Consider the following 26,420-nt stretch of genomic DNA (forward strand, 5'->3'; position numbering starts at 1 on the left):
TGCTCCCAAGGATGAACCAGACTTGTGGAGGTCTACAATTGTTTTTCTGAGGTCTTGACTGATTTCTTTTGATTTTCCCATGATGTCAAGCAAAGAGGCACTGAGTTTGAAGGTAGGCCTTGAAATACATCAACAGGTACACGTCCAGTTGACTCAAATGATGTCAATTAGCCTAACAGAAGCTTCTAAAGCCATGACATAATTTTCTGGAATTTTCCAAGCTGTTTAAAGGCACAGTCAACTTAGTGTATGTAAACTTCTGACCCACTGGAATTGTGATACAGTGAATTATAAGTGAAATAATCTGTCTGTTAACAATTGTTGGAAAAATTACTTGTCATACACAAAGTAGATGTCCTAACCGACTTGCCAAAACTATAGTTTGTGAACAAGAAATTTGTGGAGTGGTTGGAAAACGAGTATTAATGACTCCAACCTAAGTGTATGTAAACTTCCGACTTCAACTGTACATACAGCCTGAAGCACACAGAAGAATACACACACGCTCGAGCCCGTTCAGCAAGTCAGGGTAAGAAACCTAGAGTTTTGCTACATCTGTTGCTGGACCATTACACTCCTTCTACACACACAGAGAAGAGCAGCCCCTCTCAACGTGTGTATGTGTGTGTGTGCCCTTCCTGTCTCCTCCCTCAGATAAGTAACAGTGTGACACAGAAAATGGAATACTGGGTGTTTGATCGCCCCGTCGACAGGGAGCCTTCCCCTAGGGTCATGTCGGTAAGAACGGACCCCCTGCTCGCCTCTCTTTGTGACCCCCCCCACCCCACCCCACGTCGCTCTATTTCAAAGCGTGCCGCCATTCCCCTGATCTTCTCCCCAGTGTGAAATTCATTTAGGGAGTCCTGGGTTCGAATAGTATTTGAAATCCACCAAATGCTTTAGTTGTGCTTGATGGAGCTAGCCTGGCGCAACAGAAACCATTCGAATAGTCCAGAAAAGAGCCAATCCCGTCCTTCTGGCACTCCACACAGGCTTGTGCAATCAAATACTATTTGAACCCAGCTCTGGTATGCACGTGCATCACTAACCCCCTGGTTGAGGCCAATGGTCCGATAACCTCTTGACGGAATGATCCCTATTTGAGTCGATTTGTGAATGATTTGAATGTTCTCAATCTGATTGACCTCTTTTCTTGTTTTCATCTAACTCGGAGTAACTAGAAGGATCATCTGGTGTAGTTGTTAGGGAAGTGCATTGATGAATTAATGAACTAACATCTGAGTTCCACACAAGGGCTCATGGTTTGACCAGGGAAATGCTTAGCACTCTGTCCTACGGATTGTGAACGGGTAATTTAAGAGGTTGGTGATGTTTTTGGTGGTGATGATGATGAGGGGTTGATGATTATGATCATTCGGATGAGGGTACTACTGTTGCAAAGGAAGGGTATATTACTGGAAACTTTCGAAGCTTACCAGTAAAGTACCAGCCTTTTGGTAACTTTCAAGGATTTTATGTCATTTATCACAAGTCATCTAGTGGCTGTTTTGGATCATTTAGATTACCACAGGTGTCTACTTATCTCTGGCCCGCTGTGTGGCCTTATCACATGTAAAGTACACTGAGCAAAAATATCAACAGAACATGTAAGGTGTTGGTCACATGTTTCATGAGCTGAAATAAAAGTTAGCAGAAATGTTTCATACGCACAAAAAAGCTTTTTTCTCTTAAATTTTGTGCGCACATTTGTTTACATCCCTATTAGTGAGCATTTCTCCTTTGCCAAGATAATCCATCCACCTGACAGGTGTGACATATCAAGAAGCTGATTAAACGGCATGATCATTACACAAGTGCACCTTGTGCTGGGGACAATAAATGCCCGCTCTAAAATGTGCAGTTTTGTCACACGACGCAATGCCACAAATGTCTCAAGTTTTGAGGGAGCGTGCATGATCTGTTGCCAGATAATTCAGTGTTCATTTCTCTACCATAAACCACCTCCTAAGTTGTTTTAGAGAATGTGGCAGTATGTCCAACCAGCCTCACAACCGCAAACCACGTGTAACCACGCCAGCCCAGGTCCTCCACATCCGACTTCCTCTTGCATTGGGATCGTCTGCAACCAGCCACCCAGACAGCTGATGAAACTGTGAGTTCGCACAACCTAAGCATTTCTGCACAAACTGTCAGAAACCATCTCACATCTGCGTGCTCGTCGTCCTCACCAGAGTCTTGACCTGACTACAGTTTGGCGTTGTAACCAAATTCAGTGGGCAAGTGCTCGCCTTCAATGGCCACTGGCACACTGGAGAAGTGTTATTTTCACGGATACATCCCGGGTTTCATCTGTGCCGGGCAGATGGCGAGGAGTTTGCTGATGTCAACGTTATGAACAGGCAGGCATAAGCTATAGACAACTAATACAATTCCATTTTATCGATGGCAATTTCAATTCACCAAGATACCGTGACATGATCCTGAGGCCCATTGTCGTGCCATTCATCCACCGCCATCACCTCATGTTTCAGCATGATAATACACGGCCCCATGTCGCAAGGATCTGTAGACAGTTCTTGGAAGCTGAAAATGTCCCAGTTCTTCCATGGCCTGCATACTCACCAGACATGTTTGGGATGCTCCCGCCAAAATCCAGCAACTTCGAACAGGCATTGAAGAGGAGTGGGAAAACATTCCACAGGCCACAATCAACAGCCTGATCAACTCTATGCGAAGGAGATGTGTCATGCTGCATTAAGGCAAATGGTGGTCACACCAGATACTGACTGGTTTTGTGATCCACTCCCCAATCTTTTTTTTAAGGTATCTGTGACCAACAGATGCATATCTGTATTCCCACTCATGTGAAATCCATAGATTAGGGCCTAATGAATTTCTTTAAATTGACTGATTTCCTTATATGAACTGTAACTCAGTAAAATCTGTGAAATTGTTGCGTGCTGCATTTGTATTTTTGTTTAGTGTATATACAATAATCAAATAAGATGATTTCAACAAAGATGTATAAACCATTAACTTAGCAAATACCCTTGGTGTTTAATATTTATTTTACTATGTCAATGTGTTTTGGTACCAAACTGGTGGCAGTTGTGAAAAAAGTAAATAGTTGGAGGAGTTGCAGAGTTAATTGAAAATAATGCCATTGTTGATTAGATGCTTCTTTCAGTAATTAGGCTATTTTCTCTTGAGCCATATGGTCTATCCACCAGAAACTCGTGGACAATATGGACACAGATATAAAAAATGTATACTAAATATGAATGACGTTATAAAAGTATAAATTACTTAAGTTACCATAGATTGCCATAAATAACCTGTTAATTACCTAAATTACAGAAGATTCCAGTAACTTTGGTAAATTACCATTAGCTTTGCAACCCTAGGATGTTGATGATGATGATGATCTATTTCGCTCTCATGTTCTCTTTCTATTTTCCCCCACATCCCCTCTCTTTCTTCATCTACCCCCACCCCCCCTCTTACTCCCTCTCTCTCACTCCCTCGCTTTCTCGCAATTCAATTTCAATTTAAGGGGCTTCATTGGCATGGGAAACATATGTTTACATTGCCAAAGCAAGTGAAATAGATTATTAACAAAAGTGAAATAAACAATAAAAAATTTACAGTAAACATTACACTTACATAAGTTCCAAAAGAATATAGACATTTCAAATGTCATATTATGTCTATATACAGTGTTGTAATGTTGTGCAAATAGTTAAAGTAGAAAAGTGAAAATAAATCAACATACATGTAGGTTGTATTTACAATGGTGTGGTAACAGGTCACAAATTTGCTGCTGTGATTGCACACTGTTGTATTTCACCCAATAGATATGGGAGTTTATCAAAATCGGATTTGTTTTTGAATTCTTTATGGGCCTGTGTAATCTGAGGGAAATATGTGTCTCTAATATGGTCATACATTTGGCAGGAGAATAGGAAGTGCAGCTCAGTTTCCACCTCATTCTGTGGGCAGTGTGCACATGGCCTGTCTTCTCTTGAGAGCCAGGTCTGCCTTCGGCGGCCTTTCTCAATAGCAAGGCTATGCTCACTGAGTCTGTACATAGTCAAACATTTCCTTAAATTTGGGTCAGTCACAGTGGTCTGGTATTCTTCCACTGTGCACTCTCTGTTTAGGGCCAAATAGCATTCTAGTTTGCTCAGTTTTTTTGTAAATTATTTCCAATGTATCAAGTAATTATCTTTTTGTTTTCTCATGATTTGGTTGGGTTTAATTGTGTTGCTGTCCTGGGGCTCTGTGGGGTCTGTTTGTGTTTGTGAACAGAACCCCAGAACCAGCTTGCTTAGGGGACTCTTCTCCATGTTCATTTCTCTGTAGGTGATGGCTTTGTTATGGGAAGTTTTGGAGTCACTTCCTTTTAGGTGGTTGTAGAATTGAATGGCTCTTTTCTGGATTTTGATAATTAGTGGGTATCGGCCTAATTCTGCTCTGCATGCATTATTTGGTGTTTTACGTTGTACACAGAGGATATTTTTGCAGAATTCTGCATGCAGTCTCTCAATTTGGTGTTTGTCCCATGTCTTTGTCGCTCTCTCACATCCTCTCTTTCTCCCCCACCCCTCTCTACCCCACTCCCTCTCTCTCTTTTTCTCTGTCTGTGTGTTGGCTGTAAGCACTTCTATTCTGTCCATCTCTCAGCGTCAGTGAGAGATTTCACACATCAAAGGGGAACACGCGTACGGCTGAATTTTTCATGAAACACAGACAGACGAGAAAGACCAACAGAGACCAAAACCCACACAGCAGTGTCACTATTGTAGTTGGCTGTTTTATATACGTGTGCACACTTGATCGCACCCAAACACACACAAACATTATGAACGTTCACACACACTTGCGAAGAGTCGTGAATAGCCATCTTGCTGTAGGAATAGATTGTAAAATTGGCAATGGTAATGCCGCATGGGGCTGATGTTTGTGTGTGTGTGTGCGTGTGTGTGTGTGTGTCTTCCCTCCAAGGCGAAACAGTCCTTAGCGACCCTGACTAAGGATGTGCCCAAGCGCCAGTCTCTAGCCATGCCCACGGAGGCGGTTGTCAACGGCAACAACCAAGAGTGGGTGATGCATGCGGACCTGCCCCTCACCGCAGCCATCCGGCAGAGTCAACAGACCCTCTACCACGTCCACACAGGCCACCCCACAGACAGACAAGGTGAGGCACACACACGCACACACACACACGCATGCACACACACAGACAAAGGATGACACTGGTGGGACTGTTAGCCATGTTTAACTGAGTTAAGAACGTACCATAAGCTCACTCCATGTCGAACATTAAATGTTGGTACCTTTTGGGTGGCTCAAACTGTTGGAGCGTTCTCAAGGAGTGTGTTAGCAATGCAGAGGTCCCGAGTTTGAGCCAGGTATGAGCCTAACCGGGGGAAGTGGTACTCGCTAAGCAAGCAACGTGACGACTGATTTCCTCCTGATGTCACGATGCGTGGTAACTTTTGAACAAGCAAATCTGTATATGCGTCTTACTTTACTATAACCTTTGCCTGATCAAGGTCGGTTAAAATCACATGATGCACACCAGTCACTGGCTTTATCAATAAGTGCATCGAGGACGTCGTCCCCACAGTGACTGTACGTACATACCCCAACCAGAAGCCATGGATTACAGGAAACATTCACACTGAGCTAAAGGGTAGAGCTGCCGCTTTCAAGGTGCGGGACTCTAACCCGGAAGTTTATAAGAAATCCTGCTATGCCCTGCAATGAACCATCAAACAGGCAAAGCGTCAATACAGGGCTAAGATTGAATCATACTACACCGGCTCCGACGCTCGTCTTATGTGGCAGGACTTGCAAACTATTACAGACTACAAAGGGAAGCACAGCCGCGAGCTGCCCTGTGACACAAGCCTACCAGATGAGCTAAATCCCTTCTATGCTTGCTTCGAGGCAAGCAACACTGAATCATGCATGAGAGCATCAGCTGTTCCGGATGACTGTGTGATCACGCTCTCCGTAGCTGACGTGAGTAAGACCTTTAAACAGGTCAACATTCACAAGGCTGCGGGGCCAGATGGATTACCAGGACGTGTGCTCCGGGCATGTGCTAACCAACTGGCAGGTGTCTTCACTGACATTTTCAACATGTCCCTGATTGAGTCTGTAATACCAATATGTTTCAAGCAGACCACCATAGTCCCTGTGCCCAAGAACATGAAGGCAACCTGCCTAAATGACTACAGACCCGTAGCACTCACATCCGTAGCCATGAAGTGCTTTGAAAGGCTGGTAATGGCTCACATCAACACCATTATCCCAGAAACCCTAAACCCACTCCAATTTGCATACCGCCCAAACAGATCCACAGATGATGCACTCCACACTGCCCTTTCCCACAAAATGAACACCTATGTGAGAAGCTATTCATTGACTACAGCTCAGCGTTCAACACCATAGTACCCTCAAAGCTCATCACTAAGCTAAGGATCCTGGGACTAAACACCTCCCTCTGCAACTGGATCCTGGACTTCCTGACGGGCCGCCCCCAGGTGGTGAGGGTAGGTAGCAACACATCTGCCACGCTGATCCTCAACACTGGAGTCCCCCAGGGGTGCGTGCTCAGTCCCCTCCTGTATGTACTCACTGTTCACCCATGACTGCATGGCCAGGCACAACTCCAACACCATCATTAAGTTTGCAGACGACACAACATTGGTAGGCCTGATCACCGATAATGACGAGACAGCCTATAGGGAGGAGGTCAGAGACCTGGCCGGGTGGTGCCAGAATAATAACCTATCCCTCAACGTAACCAAGACTAAGGAGATGATTGTGGACTACAGGAAAAGGAGGACCGAGCACAACCCCATTCTCATCAATGGGGCTGTAGTGGAGCAGGTTGAGAGCTTCAAGTTCCTTGGTGTCCACATCACCAACAAGCTAGAATGGTCCAAACACACCAAGATAGTTGTGAAGAGGGCACGACAAAGCCTATTCCCCCTCAGGAAACTAAAAAGATTTGGCATGGGTCCTGAGATCCTCAAAAGCTTGTACAGCTGCAACATCGAGAGCATCCTGACTGGTTGCATCACTGCCTGGTACGGCAATTGCTTGGCCTCCGACCGCAAGGCACTACAGAGGGTAGTGCGTACGGCCCAGTACATCACTGGGGCTAAGCTGTCTGCTATCCAGGACCTCTACACCAGGCGGTGTCAGAGGAAGGCCCTAAAAATTGACCCCAGCCATCCCAGTCATAGACTGTTCTCTCTACTACCGCATGGCAAGCAGTAGTGGAGTGCCAAGTCTAGGACAAAAAGGCTTCTCAACAGTTTTTACCCCCAAGCCATAAGACTCCTGAACAGGTAATCAAATGACTACCCGGACTATTTGCATTGTGTGCCCCTCTTTTACGCTGCTGCTACTCTCTGTTTATCATATATGCATAGTCACTTTAACTATACATTCATGTACATACTACCTCAATTGGGCCGACCAACCAGTGCTCCCGCACATTGGCTAACCAGGCTATCTGCATTGTGTCCCGCCACCCGCCAACCCCTCTTTTACGCTACTGCTACTCTCTGTTCATCATATATGCATAGTCCCTTTAACCATATCTACATGTACATACTACCTCAATCAGCCTGACTAACCGGTGTCTGTTTGTAGCCTCGTTACGTTTATAGCCTCGCTACTGTTATTTTTCACTGTCTTTTTTAGTGTTGTTTTTATTCTTTACTTACCTATTGTTCACCTAATACCTTTTTTCAATATTGGTTAGAGCCTGTAAGTAAGCATTTCACTGTAAGGTGACAAATAAACGTTGTCTTCACGTGACAAATAAACTTTGATTTGATGATGTCAAAAGTGTTTACTTGTGATGTCATCAGAAATACTGCTATCTTTGTGACCACAAAACATTGAAATCCATGATGTTCCCATGTGGATTTTGGGGTGGTACTGGAGATTAATATGGGGTTGATATTTTTTTAAACATTTACCTTTGTCAACCCATTTACTTGTTTCAAACCTGTTTTTAACATTTCTTCCTTTGCCCCCCAGTGGCTGCAGTCAGGGTGAGCCCGTGTCACTCCCGCCAGCCCTCCATAATCTCAGATGCCTCGGCCTTGGAGGGCGACCGCTCATCCACCCCCAGTGACATCAACTCCCCCCGCCACCGGACACACTCCCTCTGTAATGTAAGAGCTGCCCACCCCTTCAAGTAATCAACTCCTTCACAACTCTACTCTAATCCTTATCTCTCCCAATATCTCCAGTGGCTGGCGTTAAATTTGGTTCTGGGTTCCGAGATTACTCTACTCCTAGCCTGGCCCCAGATTTGTTTGTGCCTTTTTGCCAACTCCCATGGTCGTTGGCAAGTCCGCACAAACAGATCTTGGACCAGGCTACTCTACTCCCCATCTCTGAAAGCATGCCCCTTGTGCTGTAGTTGAGGAAGTTTCACCAGAACAGCCAGTCTTTAAAAAAGTAGGTTTTATTTGGGATAGCTGCCTAATATGTCTACATAGAGTTGCGTTACGAATGGGAGAAATTAAATGTTGACAGATTATGTGTTGGTTTCTGGCTAGCTTAAGATCAGCTCCTGTGAAACTTATGTTGATGTTATTCCAGCCACTTCAACTGTGGTTTTGCCACTCTCTCTTCATGTATTAATTTCTTTGAATGTGCTCCCTATCAGATAACAGACACATGCCTGACTAGTTCACTCAGTATCACTTCACCTCTCTCTCTCTCTCTCGATTGCTTTCCTTCACTGGCTATGTGTTGTATATTTCTGTTCTTCTCATCTCTTTATCTCTGCATCTCATTCTCTCTGATCTCTCATCTGTCTCTCCCTGCAGTCACTAGAGGATCTGGAGGACCAGAAGCGTAAGAAGAAGAAAGAGAAGATGGGTCTGGGCTCTCTGTCACGTGTCTTCGCCCGGGGCAAGCAGCGCAAGTCAATGGACCCGGGTCTGTTTGACGGTACTTCAACTCCTGATTATTACATAGAGGAAGATGCAGACTGGTGAAAAGGTGGCAGAGAGTCCCACCTGTGTCCCTGAGTGGTGATGCATTAGAGGGTTTTCCGTCAGTGTGTGCGCGTGTGTTTGGCCATACGTGTGGGTGTGTGTTTAGCCGTGTGTGTGTGCCTGTCCATGGTTGGAGACCATGTGAGAAGCCTGAGGCGCATCTTGCGTCGCTGAAGTTTAAAATATTACAAGCAAATTGCATCTGTATGTACAGTACTGTAAATAGAGTGAACAGTGTAACCACAGCCGGGATCCTTACTACGTGTGGATGTTTACTGTATCTGCAGAGCAAAAAGTGGTTGTATTTGATTCTTTTAATTGTCTTTATATTTTTAACTTTTGTTTTCGATAACTGGAAACTTGAAGGACTGCTGTATGTGTAAATAACAGTCATTGTGCACTTTGTGCTTGTAAATGTATTTTTTGCCCTGAATGCCTTTTTTTTTGTCATAATTTTTGACCTCCTCCCTGCTTTTTGTTTAACTTATACTCCCTATTCATTGTCCTGCTTGGTCCATTCCCTCCATTTTGAGGAAAGTTTATTCTAACGTTAAGACTCCTCAACTAACCTCTAGTCAACCTGTGATCTGATGTCTAAAACTCCCTAAATACCCACATCTTCATTATCCTCCCAATCACCAAGAAAGTTCAAATACATTTCTTGACTGTTGTTCAAATCAACATTTTAAACGGGCAATCTGCGATTGCTACATAAATATTTAGACTTTTAAATTAATTATATATATCCCAAAATATACGTTTTTTTTGTAAACAATGTAATTTTAAGTTTACTGTATAGCCTCAAAACAAGGTTAAAACTAAAATGTTGATATTATGGATGGTCAGTCCCTGTATTCATTGCTCTGTCCATGATTTTGAGAGAGGTTACATTTATCCAGCCCCATCCCTCAGCTTTTTACCAAAACAGCAGTGGGGTGATAGCTTTGTTATTGTTTAAACTGCAGATTGCTCCTTTAAGATGTCAGAATACTAATCGACTCCAACCTGTAGTCCAAAACATTTAGATTTCTAATATGGGCTCAGGCCACAAAAAAATCACAAGGCCATCCCCCACATGAAACAAAAGCTGAAAACGGAGGAAATCGACTAACAATTCTATCGTCCCCGATCCAAGCATGTCAAATGTGCATGCGTAGAGCTACCTGTTTCCTAAATGCATGGCAACTGTGGCGAAGGTACATAACAATGGCGAAGGTGCATAAATATGGAGGAATTCAGATATGATGTCATTGTTTTAGCACTACCCACAGAGTTCTTGCGGAGCGCGACATGGTTCAATATGACAGTAAATCAGCACAATCTAAGCTACTTTTTCAGTTTTTTTTAAATTGCTGCCGTCTACTGTGCTAATACCATAACAACAAACAGTAACGGAGAGCAATGTACTGTAGGGCGAACTTAGCAAACGAGGAATTTGTTGTAAGTACATGGGAGCCGTCATCTTTGCACCTTCGCCATTGATAATGACATTTTAGTAGCCTCGCCAATACCTGCTGCTAACATGCGTCCTTTGTCCTGATCTTGTCTCGATCTTGTCCTGATCTTGCACGTTTACGCTTATAAGATTTGATCAAAATCCGTTCACAATGCGTCTTTTAATTGTCTACACCTGTCTAAAAATGTGGGCACAATGAGAATGAGGACAAGATCAGGACAAATGACGCATATTACAACCAAGTATAAACGTGGCTAGAGAGTCAAATGAGTTATGGAGTCAGCAAGTTCTAAAATATTAGTTTTACAACTTTCATTCATAGCTTAAATAGGCATTGATAGCTCATCCCCCTGTAATGTATTTGTCAAACTAGTTTAAAAAAATACATTTAAAAAAGTATTGGAAATGTGACATCCTCAAATTCATATTCTGGGGGATTCCTAAAAGTTTAACATTTCGACAGCTTCCAGAGTGCAAGTTGTGTCGCACTGCTTTGCTTTATCTTGGCCAGGTCGCAGTTGTAAATGAGAACTTGTTCTCAACTAGCTTACCTGGTTAAATAAAGGTTAAATAAATCAAATCAAATCAAAATTCGACTCTAGAATTTTAATCCTATTTTAATTACGAGGATTATCACAGTGTTAAGAGGGAAATCAGAAATAATTCAGTCTGATTTTTCTCTAAATGGCCATTGTCTTCCAAACTTTCTGCAGAATAAATGAATGCCATTCTCAAATATATATGGTATATACTCTAATTTGAAATTGATTGAAAAATCATGTTTGAAATTGTATACAGTAGACAATGCTGATTCATACTGAAAAGTGCACTACCTTGCAACCTATTTGGAAATGAGGGTCAGTCTGACAGACATTACAGATTCAGGTTTGATTGACAGGTGTGGGGGGGGTGGAGGGCACAAGAGGTTGGAAGGGTTGAGAGAGGGAAGTATTTCTGATGAGTGGTTGCCCTGCGTGTTAATACCAAATTGAGCCAGGCTAATCAAATTGAAACAAATGCACACCTTATACCCCCCCTAGTAACCCCTGTGCTGGACTAAAAAACAGCAGTCAGATTTGGAGGTTCAAGCCATTGCTGAAAAGGCAATTAAATAGGTGCCAAAGGTTAATAGTGTTTTACCCTGTGGAACAAAACACATTAGATTAAATTAGTATATTTTCCCTTTTTCCCTGAGCAGAAGCTTTATAGGAAACCCCCATTTAAGACTGCTGGCTAACGGGTCATCCTACCTGCTAGAAAATGGAAACACTCATTAAAATGAAAGGGCAGCTTTAGCAATTGGAGGTCCCTCAATAAGCATTTAGAGGATTATTATATATGGGACCCTGTACAAATTCTATCTCATTCATAGGCATCTCACTCAGATGCTTATGTCAACAACCACAGGTTGCATACCATGTGCCATGTGGATGGTAATCCACATAAGCTACCATCCCATGTGCCATGTGGATGGTAGCTGACATAAGCAGTTATAACTGTTTTGTTGGAGAGTGTATTGATTCACGGTGTAATTAAGGGTCCATTTATTGAAGTTATTATTCAGGGTCCTTAGATCAAAAGGAGTATCTGGAAAACCGGAATAATATTAGGAAAAAAAGGAATAGCTTTACGGAATTTCTATCGGAATATTAAAGTATCCTTTACTGCTGGGACACCATATCAGATGACCATTATATCATTTTATGTTGCAACAAAATTCCCTCTCATTTCACGGTCGAATATTTTCATTTTTTTGTAAATTATGGAACACTATTGAAATTACTATTAAAGAGTTTTATTTCAAGTAAAATAATTGGTCTCAACTGAGGCTCAAGCCATGAGGACTAGAAGATGTTTAGCACTGGAGGGCAAAGTGAAGAACCTTTTAATGGCATGGCAACAAAATATGCGAAAGATCTAAATGAGAATAATTATTTTAAAATAAAATAAATAACATTGAATTTCCACGTGGCCTTCCTCTCTTCCCTGTGTTTGTTTGTTTGTTTGTATGTATGTTTGTGGTATGGCTTTAATCCTAATTCCTCTTGTCGTGCTGGGGGCTGACATCTTCTGTCACATGAGTGGCAGCTTCCCCCAGCCGGCGGAGTCCATCTTTGACATGGCCCTGTCCCAACTCTCCCAAATGGCTGCTTGTCCTTCTTGACTCCTTCACTTCATGGCCAATTAGACGAGACCTGATTTCAACCTGATCTCATATTTGTTTTTGTTCAAGCAGTTTGAGTGTTTTTCATAAAGGAGATGAAGAAAGGGTGCCATTTGAGATTGTTGGAAAGCAGCCCTTACTGTATGTGAGCACACAGTGTCAGTAACATTCTCCCATGACCTCTAACCTCTCTAATACTACTGCCACCCTGCCTGACCTCTGACCTCCCCTGGACTTGCAACACAGTCTCGTAACCCAGGAAGCAGCCGTGTGTACACTTCACACCCAATACTACAGTACTTTCCATTGGTTCTCGACAGCACATTTAGCCTCCTTAAACTAGGGCTGTGTTCATTGGGCACCAAATGGAAAAAAAATGGACTGAAACAGGGAGAGATGCAATAATTTTTTTCTCACAAAACATATTCTGTTGTGTGCCCTATTGAACATGATCCAGTACTGTCAAGCTGGGTTGCAGACTGTGCGGACTCCGGATGTTAGGAACATGCTCGTTTTAAATCCAGTGCTGCTTCAAGTTGACCAGTTTTTGGAATAGAATAGAATAATTACATTTTTCCATGAAGGAACTTTTTTTCTTCAAGTGGTTCAGTAAGCTACACACAGTAGACCTACTAGGAATACCTCTGGACAAGGTTACACATATAACAAACAGACAGAAGACAGGACGACAACATCGTAGCCATAAGCGATAGCGGAGCAGACAAATGCATGATAAGGGTAGTTCATCAAGAAATGACATTGACCAGCAGCAACATTAAGGAGCTTTAGCTTGCTATGACCCACACGGTAACACTTTACATCAAATCAAATCAAATTTTATTTGTCACATACACATGGTTAGCAGATGTTAATGCGAGTGTAGCGAAATGCTTGTGCTTCTAGTTCCGACAATGCAGTAATAACCAACAAGTAATCTAACCTAACAATTCCACAACTACTACCTTATACACACAAGTGTAAAGGGATAAAGAATATGTACATAAAGATATATGAATGAGTGATGGTACAGAACGGCATAGGCAAGATGCAGTAGATGGTATAGAGTACAGTATATACATATGAGATGAGTAATGTAGGGTATGTAAACATAAAGTGGCATAGTTTAAAGTGGCTAGTGATACATGTATTACATAAAGATGGCAAGATGCAGTAGATGATATAGAGTACAGTATATACATATACATATGAGATGAGTAATGTAGGGTATGTAAACATTATATTAAGTGGCATTGTTTAAAGTGGCTAGTGGTACATTTTTACATAATTTCCATCAATTCCCATTATTAAAGTGGCTGGAGTTGAGTCAGTATGTTGGCAGCGGCCGCTAAATGTTAGTGGTGGCTGTTTAACAGTCTGATGGCCTTGAGATAGAAGCTGTTTTTCAGTCTCTCGGTCCCTGCTTTGATGCACCTGTACTGACCTCGCCTTCTGGATGATAGCGGGGTGAACAGGCAGTGGCTTGGGTGGTTGTTGTCCTTGATGATCTTTATGGCCTTCCTGTGACATCGGGTGGTGTAGGTGTCCTGGAGGGCAGGTAGTTTGCCCCCGGTGATGCGTTGTGCAGACCTCACTACCCTCTGGAGAGCCTTACGGTTGTGGGCGGAGCAGTTGCCGTACCAGGCGGTGATACAGCCCGACAGGATGCTCTCGATTGTGCATCTGTAGAAGTTTGTGAGTGCTTTTGGTGACAAGCCGAATTTATTCAGCCTCCTGAGGTTGAAGAGGCGCTGCTGCGCCTTCTTCACAACGCTGTCTGTGTGGGTGGACCAATTCAGTTTGTCCGTGATGTGTACACCGAGGAACTTAAAACTTTCCACCTTCTCCACTACTGTCCCGTCGATGTGGATAGGGGGGTGCTCCCTCTGCTGTTTCCTGAAGTCCACAATCATCTCCTTTGTTTTGTTGACGTTGAGTGTGAGGTTATTTTCCTGACACCACACTCCGAGGGCCCTCACCTCCTCCCTGTAGGCCGTCTCGTCGTTGTTGGTAATCAAGCCTACCACTGTAGTGTCATCCGCAAACTTGATGATTGAGTTGGAGGCGTGCATGGCCACGCAGTCGTGGGTGAACAGGGAGTACAGGAGAGGGCTCAGAACGCACCCTTGTGGGGCCCCAGTGTTGAGGATCAGCGGGGTGGAGATGTTGTTACCTACCCTCACCACCTGGGGGCGGCCCGTCAGGAAGTCCAGGACCCAGTTGCACAGGGCGGGGTCGAGACCCAGGGTCTCGAGCTTGATGACGAGTTTGGAGGGTACTATGGTGTTAAATGCTGAGCTGTAGTCGATGAACAGCATTCTCACATAGGTATTCCTCTTGTCCAGATGGGTTAGGGCAGTGTGCAGTGTGGTTGCGATTGCGTCGTCTGTGGACCTATTGGGTCGGTAAGCAAATTGGAGTGGGTCTAGGGTGTCCGGTAGGGTGGAGGTGATATGGTCCTTGACTAGTCTCTCAAAGCACTTCATGATGACGGAAGTGAGTGCTACGGGGCGGTAGTCGTTTAGCTCAGTTACCTTAGCTTTCTTGGGAACAGGAACAATGGTGGCCCTCTTGAAGCATGTGGGAACAGCAGACTGGGATAAGGATTGATTGAATATGTCCGTAAACACACCAGCCAGCTGGTCTGCGCATGCTCTGAGGACGCGGCTGGGAATGCCGTCTGGGCCTGCAGCCTTGCGAGGGTTAACACGTTTAAATGTTTTACTCACCTCGGCTGCAGTGAAGGAGAGCCCGCAGGTGTTGGTAGCGGGCCGTGTCAGTGGCACTGTATTGTCCTCAAAGCGAGCAAAAAAGTTATTTAGCCTGTCTGGGAGCAAGACATCCTGGTCCGCGACAGGGCTGGTTTTCTTTTTGTAATCCGTGATTGACTGTAGACCCTGCCACATACCTCTTGTGTCTGAGCTGTTGAATTGCGACTCTATTTTGTCTCTATACTGGGACTTAGCTTGTTTGATTGCCTTGCGGAGAGAATAGCTACACTGTTTGTATTCGGTCATGTTTCCGGTCACCTTGCCCTGGTTAAAAGCAGTGGTTCACGCTTTCAGTTTCACGCGAATGCTGCCGTCAATCCACGGTTTCTGGTTTGGGAATGTTTTAATCGTTGCTGTGGGTACGACATCGTCAATGCACTTTCTAATGAACTCGCTCACCGAATCAGCGTATTCGTCAATATTGTTGTTGGACGCAATGGGAGGGAGCTTGTTGTTTTAGTTTCTGTTTGTAGGCTGGAAGCAACAAAATGGAGTCGTGGTCAGCTTTTCCGAAAGGAGGGCGGGGGAGGGCCTTATATGCGTCGCGGAAGTTAGTATAACAATGATCCAAGGTTTTACCAGCCCTGGTAGCACAATCGATATGCTGATAGAATTTAGGGAGTTTTGTTTTCAGATTAGCCTTGTTAAAATCCCCAGCTACGATGAATGCAGCCTCAGGGTGTGTGGTTTCCAGTTTACAAAGAGTCAGATAAAGTTCGTTCAGGGCCATCGATGTGTCTGCTTGGGGGGGAATATATACGGCTGTGATTATAATCGAAGAGAATTCCCTTGGTAGATAATGCAGTCGACATTTGATTGTGAGGAATTCTAGATCAGGTGAACAGAATGACTTGAGTTCCTGTATGTTGTTATGATCACACCACGTCTCGGTAATCATAAGGCATACACCCCCGCCCCTCTTCTTACCAGAAAGATGTATGTTTCTGTCGGCGCGATGCGTGAAGAAACCAGCTGGCTGCACCGACTCCGTTAGCGTCTCTTGAGTTAGCCATGTTTCCGTGAAGCAGAGAACGTTACAATCTCTGATGTCTCTCTGGAATGTTACTCTTGCTCGGATTTCATCAACCTTATTGTCAAGAGACTGTACATTGGCGAGTAGTATGCTAGGGAGTGGAGCGCGATGTGCCCGTCTCCGAAGCCTGACCAGGAGACCGCTACGTTTGCCCCTTTTACGGCGTCGCATAGGGTCGCCGGCTGGGATCAGATCCATTGTATTGGGTGGAAGGCAAAACACTGGATCCGTTTCGGGAAAGTCATATTCCTGGTTGTAACGGTGGTGAGTTGACGTTGCTCTTATATTCAGTAGTTCCTCCCGACTGTATGTAATGAAACCTAAGATTACCTGGGGTACCAATGTAAGGAATAACACATAAAAAAACAAAATACTGCATATTTTCCAAGGAACGCGAAGCGAGGCGGCCATCTCGGTCGGCGCCGGAAGTACAGACACCTACTTGACACCCACTGTCATAACACGTTATGACACGGTCATAACCATGACATAATATGTCAACAGCTGACATAACTCAACCTGTCCTAATGACCTGTCCTAATATGGTCATAACACTGTCATGACACATATTTAGTAGACCTGTTGTGACATATATTGCATTATTTTATGGCTGGTTATGACACCTACATAATAGTGTCAAAACCCACAAAACCTGCCACGGTAGTTATTTTATTATGGCTGGTTATGACACCTACATAATAGTGTCAAAGCCCACAACCTGCCACGGTAGTTATTTTATTATGGCTGGTTATGACACCTACATAATAGTGTCAAAGCCCACAAAACCTGCCACGGTAGTTATTTTATTATGGCTGGTTATGACACCTACATAAGAGTGTCAAAGCCCTCAAAACCTGCCACGGTAGTTATTTTATTATGGCTGGTTATGACACCTACATAAGAGTGTCAAAACCCACAAAACCTGCAACGGTAGTTATTTTATTATGGCTGGTTATGACACCTACATAAGAGTTTCAAAACCCACAAAACCTGCCACGGTAGTTATTTTATTATGGCTGGTTATGACACCTACATAAGATTGTCAAAACCCACAAAACCTACCACACAATGTAAAACATTCCATTATACCATAACCATAGTCAACAGTATGTTTATCTTATATAACATTTTCTGAAATTGACCATATTAAATTATCATTGTAATTGCGCACACATTGCTGTCAGACATGCACCTACCCCAATGCTCTGTTGCTTATGACTGGGATGAATGCAGGAGCAGATTTCAGGAGAAGACACCCTCTTTTTGACTGATGACTGAAATAAGGGCATGTACGTGATAGGCTTAACTGGCTTATATGATTATGATGGTCAAAATGCTTCTTGACAGTATCATAAACTGCAGTTTCGTATTCCAAGTAATGTGACACAGGATGCTCATAATGCTTCATGACAGTGTCATAAGTGTATTTTCTGCAAGTTATTTAAAATACGCATAACATTTTTTTTAATGACTAAAGAATTTATTACAACATTTAATTTCTAAATCCGTCTTTCTCTAATAAGGAGTTGTTTAAAAAATAAAAGGAAAGTAAAGCAAAAACATAATTCTGTTATCGGTTGCAATTGCAAAATACTTCTTGGTAAAGAAAGTGTTTAAGTGTAATGTTGTAAAAGACACTGTACAACATCATTCATTTGCAAAATGTCCCATGACCCCCTAGAGCGTGTTCTGGCCTGGAGCACCAGGTATAACTGTCATGTCAGACAGCATGTGTAAAAAGAGACCATATTAATTTTACCTGCTCAGATTACTGAGACCATGTCATATTGGCTTAGCTTACGCTTACACGTTTTCTTTAACAGAAAGTATTTTGCAATTGCAGACAGTAGAGAAATTATGTTTTGGTTTTAAAGTTAGATTCTAATGTCCTAACTTTCCAAAATAGGCTTTAACAACTCATAATTTCCTAGTTCATAAAGAAAGATCAATTTAGTAATAAAATGGTGTGTCTATGTGATGACAGTTATCTGAAAGTTTATCAAAGATCTACACATGTTAACAGTAGCGGTGTGTGGATAAAATCACTGGGGAAGCCAAGCCAGGGTAAAAAAAATGCCATATTACAACCTGTTGTGATAATTGTGTTGTTTGCTCTATAACCTCTTAGTTCATATGCCTTGACACCGTAATATATAGGACTAAGGCCGAGACAATAAGAAGACAGAGTGGCAGAATAAATTCAACCACACCCTTGTTTCATCACAAAACCGGAGAGCAACATCTGTCCTGTGAAGCCCACAAAGCATATTGCATGTAACAAACAGTTAGTTCATGTTTCCGCCATTTTAAGACTACTTAACAACTATTGATCCAGCACCCTTTCAACGTCAACATTTCACACAAATCAGAACCACAGCCACATCATATTTAGCTGACGTTGATTGGACTAAATTGTTTTTGTTATCGTTTAGTTGTCGCTGTATTAGATGAAGCATAGGTGATTTGATGATGTTGAAATTGTGCTGGAATAGTGAAGGCAGCTCCTGTTTAACACTTTGCGACTTGTAGTAACTCTCTGGGGTTCTAAATCAATAGTCGTTTAGTGGTCCGAAAATGTCGGAAACATCAGCTTTCTTGACCTTGCTGTAGGTCATGTAACTGTTTGTTACATGCAATATGCTTTGTGGACTTCACAGGACAGGGTGCGCTCCGGTTTTGTGATGAAATAAATCTGTGGTTGAATTTAGTCTGCCACTATGTCTTCTTATTGCCTCGGCCTTATATCACGGTGTCAAGGCATATGAACTAACAGATTATAGAGAAAACAACGCAATGATCACAACACAATTTGGCTTTTTTTCTGTCTTGGCTTCCCCAGTGATTTTTACTCACGCACCGCTATTGATGCAGACATATATTTATTATGATGTAGAAGAACAACTTACATGCAGTTGTTGTCAGCAGCAGCAAGTGAGATCTTCTGCCTTTTGATAGTTCTGGGTTACTGCCAGACTAAGCAAAACATAGATAGTGTGTTAAAAGACATGATGATTAACTAGGCTATTGAATCACCAAGACCTATTACGCACATTCAAAATAATAACAAGAGCTTGATTGGATTTAATACCATTCTTTAATTTAGTTGGAGATGTGAAACCAACATAGTATTTGTATATCAAACTTGTAGGCAAGTTAATAGGCTATTTATTGTACTTCAAAAGTGATATTGAATTGTGTTTGTTGTTAACGCAACCAAATATCAATATTTGAAGGAAATTTGTCTTCTGCTTGGATAGATCCTTCTGTGCCACTGACTTAGTCTGGTTTTTATTCCAGGACTAAATAGGACTAAATCCAATCATAATCAAACTTTATATGCACTTTTAAGAAAGTTTGATTTGACTTAGTCCTATTCATTAACTTAGTTTTTTGGTTGAGATGGATACGTGAATCCAACATATCGATTATAAATGTGTATACAAACTGGAATTAAAGCCAGACTAAGTCAAATTTAAATTCATTGAGGCCATTTGAAAAATCAGCAATAGGTTGGACATTCCCTTTTCAAAACAGTTAACACTAGTAAATTGACAGCAAAAGTCATGTCATATGGAACTTTCCAAGCAGAAGATATTGCGTTGACAACCAAACACAATTCAATATGACTAAATATCATTACATTTGAAATTAACCAGAGGTTGAAACCCTAGATCTATTGTATTGGCTATTTTTTAGTTGAATTCTAGGTTGAATTGACACAATAGCTGTTGATTACTTTGCAAATGCTATATAGGCCTAAATAGCATCATTGATGACATGAGTGATAAAGTATGGTCCCATTTCATTGTCTCTGTTAAACCTACCCTTTGGAATGACTTTGATAGCAACAGTGAATCTATTTCATTTTCAAGTGGAGATCTCTCAATAATCATTCTTTTAATAGCACATTGGTAATAGTCAGTGACAAATAGGATGGCTTGGATGGGGGACCAAAGGGTAGCTGAAGATAGATCAATTCTCCAACAGGAGGTGCTGCCCAGCCTATTGTTCTTTTTCTCATAGTGGATATAACGTTGACGATCTGACGTTGTTTTAAAGGTACAAATTCAACTTATTTTATACAAAATGTGTCCATGATGAAATGTGATTACCATGATGACATAATCCTGTTATTGATTTTTTACCCTCAAAACAACAGTGTATGTTGATTACTTTTTCCCCACATAGCTTCCACATCACAATACGATGACAAATTATGTTGAAACAACGTTGATTCAACCAGTTTGTGCCCAGTGGGATTGATGACACAGGAGTGATACGTGTAGGCTGTGTCACCAGTTTGTGCCCAGTGGGATTGATGACACAGGAGTGATACGTGTAGGCTGTGTCACCAGTTTGTGCCCAGTGGGATTGCCTCCAACGTCTCCATTAATTTGATAAGCTTTATCACAAAAGTCAGAAGGAGCGCATATCTCCATGGAGGGTCAATATGGGGTAATATAATCTGTTTTATAAGTAGCCCGTAGCTCTCATATTTATTAATAGGGGTTGTAGACAGTTGTAGACATTTTCACACGTGAGACTTTTTTGAGGACAATGGTTGTTATTCATCTGTTTTATAGTACAGCATATCAAATCAATGTATAAATCCAGGTGCAGCGCCTTTGGTATTATTGTTTCAAAACACAGAGTGTTGAGCAGGGTGTAATGAAACATTTTCACAGTGTCACGCACAAACTGCTCCCAACGCAGACAGACTGGCCCATCTCCATGGCAACTGGTTGCTCTTCAAACGTCTGTTGGACAGTGGAGGCTGGTGGTTTTGAATTTGTGGTGCCCGTCTTGGCTCCTTCCCATGCTGTTTAAACTGAAGCAGCCATCTGGACTGGGTGGGAGGGTCCCAGAGATAACCTCACTCAACTGCTCTACTTAAATACTCTTTTCACACTATCATGCCGACCTGAACCGTACAGTGCTGGCGCTTATATCTTCTTTTCACATTGCCCTTTCCAGCAACTATAGTCGATGTGTAACCAGACAAGTGAAGTACAGCTCAGCTTGGTACAGCTTGGTTTGGCTCAGTAGTGTGAAAAGGTTATATATATACAGTATATGGTATTATAAGCATGCACCTAAACAGAAAGTGTGCTCAAATTTGTGCATTACTCTAGCTCGTAGCCAATTATTAGGTTGTTTGAGCAACAGTACATGCTATCGTGGAGGGGATACAGAAAGTGTCTACTAGCAATGTCAAACTTGAACTTTTGCTGACCAATTAGCAGGCTGTTTGTTTACATGAACCAAACACTATAATGAATGTACCATCTCTGAAAGTTCGTTTTTTTCTTTGCTACACTTCCTGCCGTGAATCAAGAAAGACTGAAGGAATGGTGAAGGAAATCATTGGGGAGGAAACTGTGCAGAATGAATACCTGTTGTTCTGTTTTGCCCGACACCCACTGAGATTGAAACACCTGTTCTGTGCTGATAGTATAGGCTATGGGGTTGTGCTTCAATGTTTTCACATCTTTATTATGCAACCAAGTGTGAACACAAAACAGCCATAGAGAGTGGAGGCCCTTTCAAGAAGCTAGCAGAACAATTCCTCCATTCTTCTGTATCCTTACCTTGGGATATGACTAGGCTCTTAGCCATAATGTAATTATAAGTCATTCTTCATTTGGTGCCCCCCCCCCCCCAAAAAAAAATGGCAGCAATTTTCCTGAAGGACTGAAGACAGCTTACAACATTGTCGTTGAGTGGGTAATTTAAAAAAGCAATGTGAATCTGATACAATATAAGCCTGATGACAAAAACCTTGAAATGATCATCTCATTATTCTTATGTAATTCTTATTTCATTGATAAGGACAACATAACCCTGGTATTTCTGATGAGTTATGTGATTATTGCTACAGGAAAAATTACCTTCTATGTTGTACATATTTTAATGATAATACTTTTTTTTTCACTGAGGGACGATACCATTAGTTTATACAGTAGAAGTTCATGCCAAAGAAGCCTTAGACCGCCACCTGCTGGCGTATTCACTAACAAGGCAAAGGGGATATTGCTCCTGAGGGAGACTGCACACCTACACGTTGATCAGATAGTTAATAAACTCTCCTTATTCAACTAATGACCCCAGCTATGATCTATAGGGACTTCACTTGCTTACACAATTGCGTGAGCCCTGGCAAACTATTGGGTTGGGCTATGCACTAGAGCTGTCAAGTAGTCAAACTGTGTTATATCATTCCAAAGTTCTGTCTCATAAACAGAAGCCAAACAGCAGAGCAAGGGCTCTGTGTCTCCTTTTGGTTACTATGATCCTTGTCTGTTCTTATAGAAGACCCACTGCCCCCTTACTACCACTCTCTCACCTTCCAAAATCATCCTGCTCATATCTCTCCTCCCACTCCCCCTCGCCCACCTATCCAGACTCAGACAGTCTCTCAAGTCACACCCGCCTCAGTCTCAGCCTATCGGACGGGGAGGATCAGCTGGACCGCCTCCAGCAGGTGGAGCTTGCCCGTGGCATGCCCATGTCGCTGTGGAGGGCGGGCACTGTGCAGGCCTGGCTGGAGGTCGTCATGGCGATGCCCATGTACATTCGCGCCTGCTCAGAGAATGTGAAGAGTGGCAAGGTATGATCCGAGATGACGTCAAACTGTAGGAAGACTTAGACCAGTATTCAATCAAACCCATGTGGCTTTCTGGATATCTCTTTCAGAGGTGGATTCATTTGATTTTCACATCAGCATGTCCTGACGGTGGAGAGAATTGACATTTGATACAGAAATGGACAGATTGGTTGTGTGTGCTGGAGACTTCCCGTCAAGAGATTGCCCGTTTCTAAATCAATTGTCAACTCCACCCATCCAGTACATGCTGCTGCGTAAATCAAAGGTACTTGTGAAATCACAATCTGGAAATCCACTACAGCTACAATAGAGTGTGGTTTGACCTTTGACCCCTTTGCAGGTGCTGCTGGGCCTGTCAGATGAGGACCTGGAGCTGGGGTTAGGGGTCACCAGCTCTATGCACCGCAGGAAGCTCCGGCTGGCCATCGAGGACTACAGGGAAGCCGAGAGCGGCAGGGGGTGAGATGCTCAGCTCCTCATACTCCCTCTCACACAAAAAAACAGCTCTAGCGTCACAGATTACCCAAACCCAAATCCTAACCTTAAACATTGGGAGGGTAAAATAATTTCTGACCCTGGATCTGCGGTTAAAGGTTTACTCTACTACTTCACAAATATACAGTAGCTGTTTGCTACATCTAGTGTGAGATGGTAAAACATGAATAACACTATTCTATCAAACTGCATAACACCATATGTGACAGGCACACTAGTGTAAGCAAGGTTAAACGTTCATCAGAGCTAGAGATATACAGGGTTTGGCAAACACAGATTTGGAATTCGAGCTGTTGCCACCAAGCGTTCCAAAGCAGTTAACACCAGAATGTAAGTTGGAATGTTATTGCTTTCAAGTAGAGTTTGGGTCATTTCCAGGCTAGCTCCTGTATGTTGAATTGGACATGGATTCAATTCAACCTCTGGAGTGGCTGGAATTGGAATGAACTGACCCCAACACCCCTGTCTGGGAATACAGGTCCAATATGGAGGATATACTCTTTACACCCCAGAGAGCAAAACTGATTGCAATCACATTAGGCTGACGTTTGCACAAAAAGCTTATTTCGCAAAAATGTTGTGCACCAATTTTTTACATCCCTGTTAGTGAGCATTTCTTATTTGCCAAGATAATCCATCCACCTGACAGATATGGCATATCAAGCAGTTGATTAAACAGCATGATCATTACACAGGTGCACCTTGTGCTGTGGACAATTAAAGGCCACTCTAAAATGTGCAGTTTGTCACGTAACACTATGCCACAGATGTCTCAAGTTTGAGAGAGTGGGGCCTCCCGAGTGACGCACCGGTCTAAGTCACTGCATCGCAGTGCTTGAGGCGTCACTACAGACCCGGGTTCGATCCCATGCAGTGTCACAACCGGACGTGTCCTAGAGACCCATGAGGCGACGCACAATTGGCCGAGTGTCGTCCGGGTTAGGGGAGGGTTTGGTCGGGTCGGGATTTCCTTGTCCCATCGCGCTATAGCAACTCCTTGTGGCGGGCCGGCTGCCGGAAAACTGACTTCAGTTGCCAGCTGGACGGTGTGTCCTCCAACACATTGGTGCGGCCGGCTTCTGGGTTAAGCTAGCAGTGTGGTTTGGCACGGTCGTGTTCTGGAGGACGCATGGCTCTCGACCTTGACCTCTCCCGTGTCCATAGGGGATTTGCAGTGATGGGACAAGACCGCAACTACCAATTGGGGAGAAAAAAGGGGTAAAGGTACAACAACAACAACAAAAAGTGGCCAATTGGCATGCTGAGCAAAGAATGTCCACCAGAGCTGTTGCCAGAGAATTTAATGTTAATTTCTCTACCATAAGCCGCCTCAAACGTCATTTTAGAGAATTGGACCTCCACTAACGGCTTCCCTTTTGTGTGAAAAAAAAACGTATTCTGATTGGCTGGGCCCGGCTCCCCAGTGGGTGGGCCTTTGCCCTCCCAGGCTCACCCATGGCTACGCCCCTTCCAAGCCATGTGAAAACCATAGATTAGGGCCTAATTAATTTATTTAAATTGACTGATTTCTTGAAATGAACTGTAACTCAGTAAAAATTTAGAAATTGTTTTATGTTGTGTTTATATTTTTGTTCATTATACTTTTCAACCCGAAAAATACTTTAGGACGTCCAAAATGTTGATAATCTCTTTACCAGACCTGACCTCTGTCTTCTCTTGATTTCTTCTCTCTTTTCTTCTCTCTTTTCTTCGCTCTTCTCACTCCAGGCTGTCCAAGGCTGCAGACATGGACCACCACTGGGTGGCCAAGGCCTGGCTGAGCGACGTAGGGCTGCCGCAGTACTCTCAGGCCTTCCACACACACCTGGTGGATGGGCGCATGCTCAACTCTTTGACGCACCGGGACCTCGAGAGGTCCCTCAATGTCACCAAGAAGGCTCACCAGGTCAGCCTGGTGCTGGGCATCGAGCTGCTGCACACGCTCCACTTCGATAAGGAGGTAGGTGTCATGCAAACAGCAAACTGTATATGCTATACATAAACATTACCAATACATGACATGTTCAAAAGTGCACTGAGCTTACATACTGTACATACAGACATACAGTGCATTTGGAAAGTATTCAGATCCCTTCCCTTTTTCCACATTTTATTACTTTACAGCCTTATTCTAAAATGTATTAAATAAATACAAATCCTCATCAATCTACACACAATACCCCATAATTACAAAGCGAAAACAGGTTTTTAGAAATATTTGTAAATATATCAAAAACAGAAGTACCGTATTTACATAAGTATTCAGACCCTTTGCTATGAGATTCGAAAATTGATCTCAGGTGCATCCTGTTTCCATTGATCATCCTTGAGATGTTTCTACAACTTCATTGGAGTCCGCCTGTGGTAAATTCAATTGATTAGACATGATTTGGAAAGGCACACACCTATCTACAGTATACCAGTCAAAAGTTTGGACACACCTTCTCATTCAAGGGTTTTTCTTTATTTTTACTATTTTCTACATTGTATAATAATAGTTGAGACATAAAGACTATGAAATAACACATATGGAATAATTTAATAACCAAATAAGTGTTTAACAAATAAAAATATATTTTATATTTGAGATTCTTCAAAATAGACACCCTTTGCCTTGATGACAGCTTTGCACACTCTTGGCATTCTCTCAACCAGCTTCATGAGGAAAGCTTTTCCAACAGTCTTGAAGGAGTTCCCACATATGGTGAACACTTGTTGGCTGCTTTTCCTCCAACTCATCTCAAACCATCTCAATTGGGTTGAGGTTGGGTGATTGTGGAGGCCAGGTCATCTGATTCAGCACTCCATCACTCTCCTTCTTGGTAAATATAGCCCTTACACAGCCTGGAGGTGTGTTTTGGGTCATTGTCCCATTGAAAAACAAATGATAGTCCAACTAAGCGC

General features: G+C 42.8%; 1 protein-coding gene across 2 annotated transcripts in view; it reads left to right on the forward strand.

The window, feature by feature from the left end:
• The window catches only part of LOC120059374 (kazrin-A-like), a 227,535-nt gene that overhangs the window by 195,046 nt on the left and 6,069 nt on the right, over positions 1 to 26,420 (forward strand). The window contains exons 6-12 of one of the 2 annotated variants that reach the window (XM_039008378.1): positions 655 to 738; positions 4,966 to 5,158; positions 8,026 to 8,162; positions 8,826 to 8,949; positions 22,819 to 23,024; positions 23,362 to 23,480; positions 25,245 to 25,476. In XM_039008378.1, the coding sequence (XP_038864306.1) occupies positions 655 to 738; positions 4,966 to 5,158; positions 8,026 to 8,162; positions 8,826 to 8,949; positions 22,819 to 23,024; positions 23,362 to 23,480; positions 25,245 to 25,476 (1,095 nt within the window). Of the gene's footprint in view, positions 1 to 654; positions 739 to 4,965; positions 5,159 to 8,025; positions 8,163 to 8,825; positions 12,420 to 22,818; positions 23,025 to 23,361; positions 23,481 to 25,244; positions 25,477 to 26,420 lie in introns of those variants that run through there. The other variant, XM_039008379.1, reaches the window with a different exon arrangement.

This window comes from Salvelinus namaycush, chromosome 14 (assembly GCF_016432855.1).
Source record: "Salvelinus namaycush isolate Seneca chromosome 14, SaNama_1.0, whole genome shotgun sequence".
Classification (NCBI taxonomy): Eukaryota; Metazoa; Chordata; class Actinopteri; order Salmoniformes; family Salmonidae; genus Salvelinus; species Salvelinus namaycush.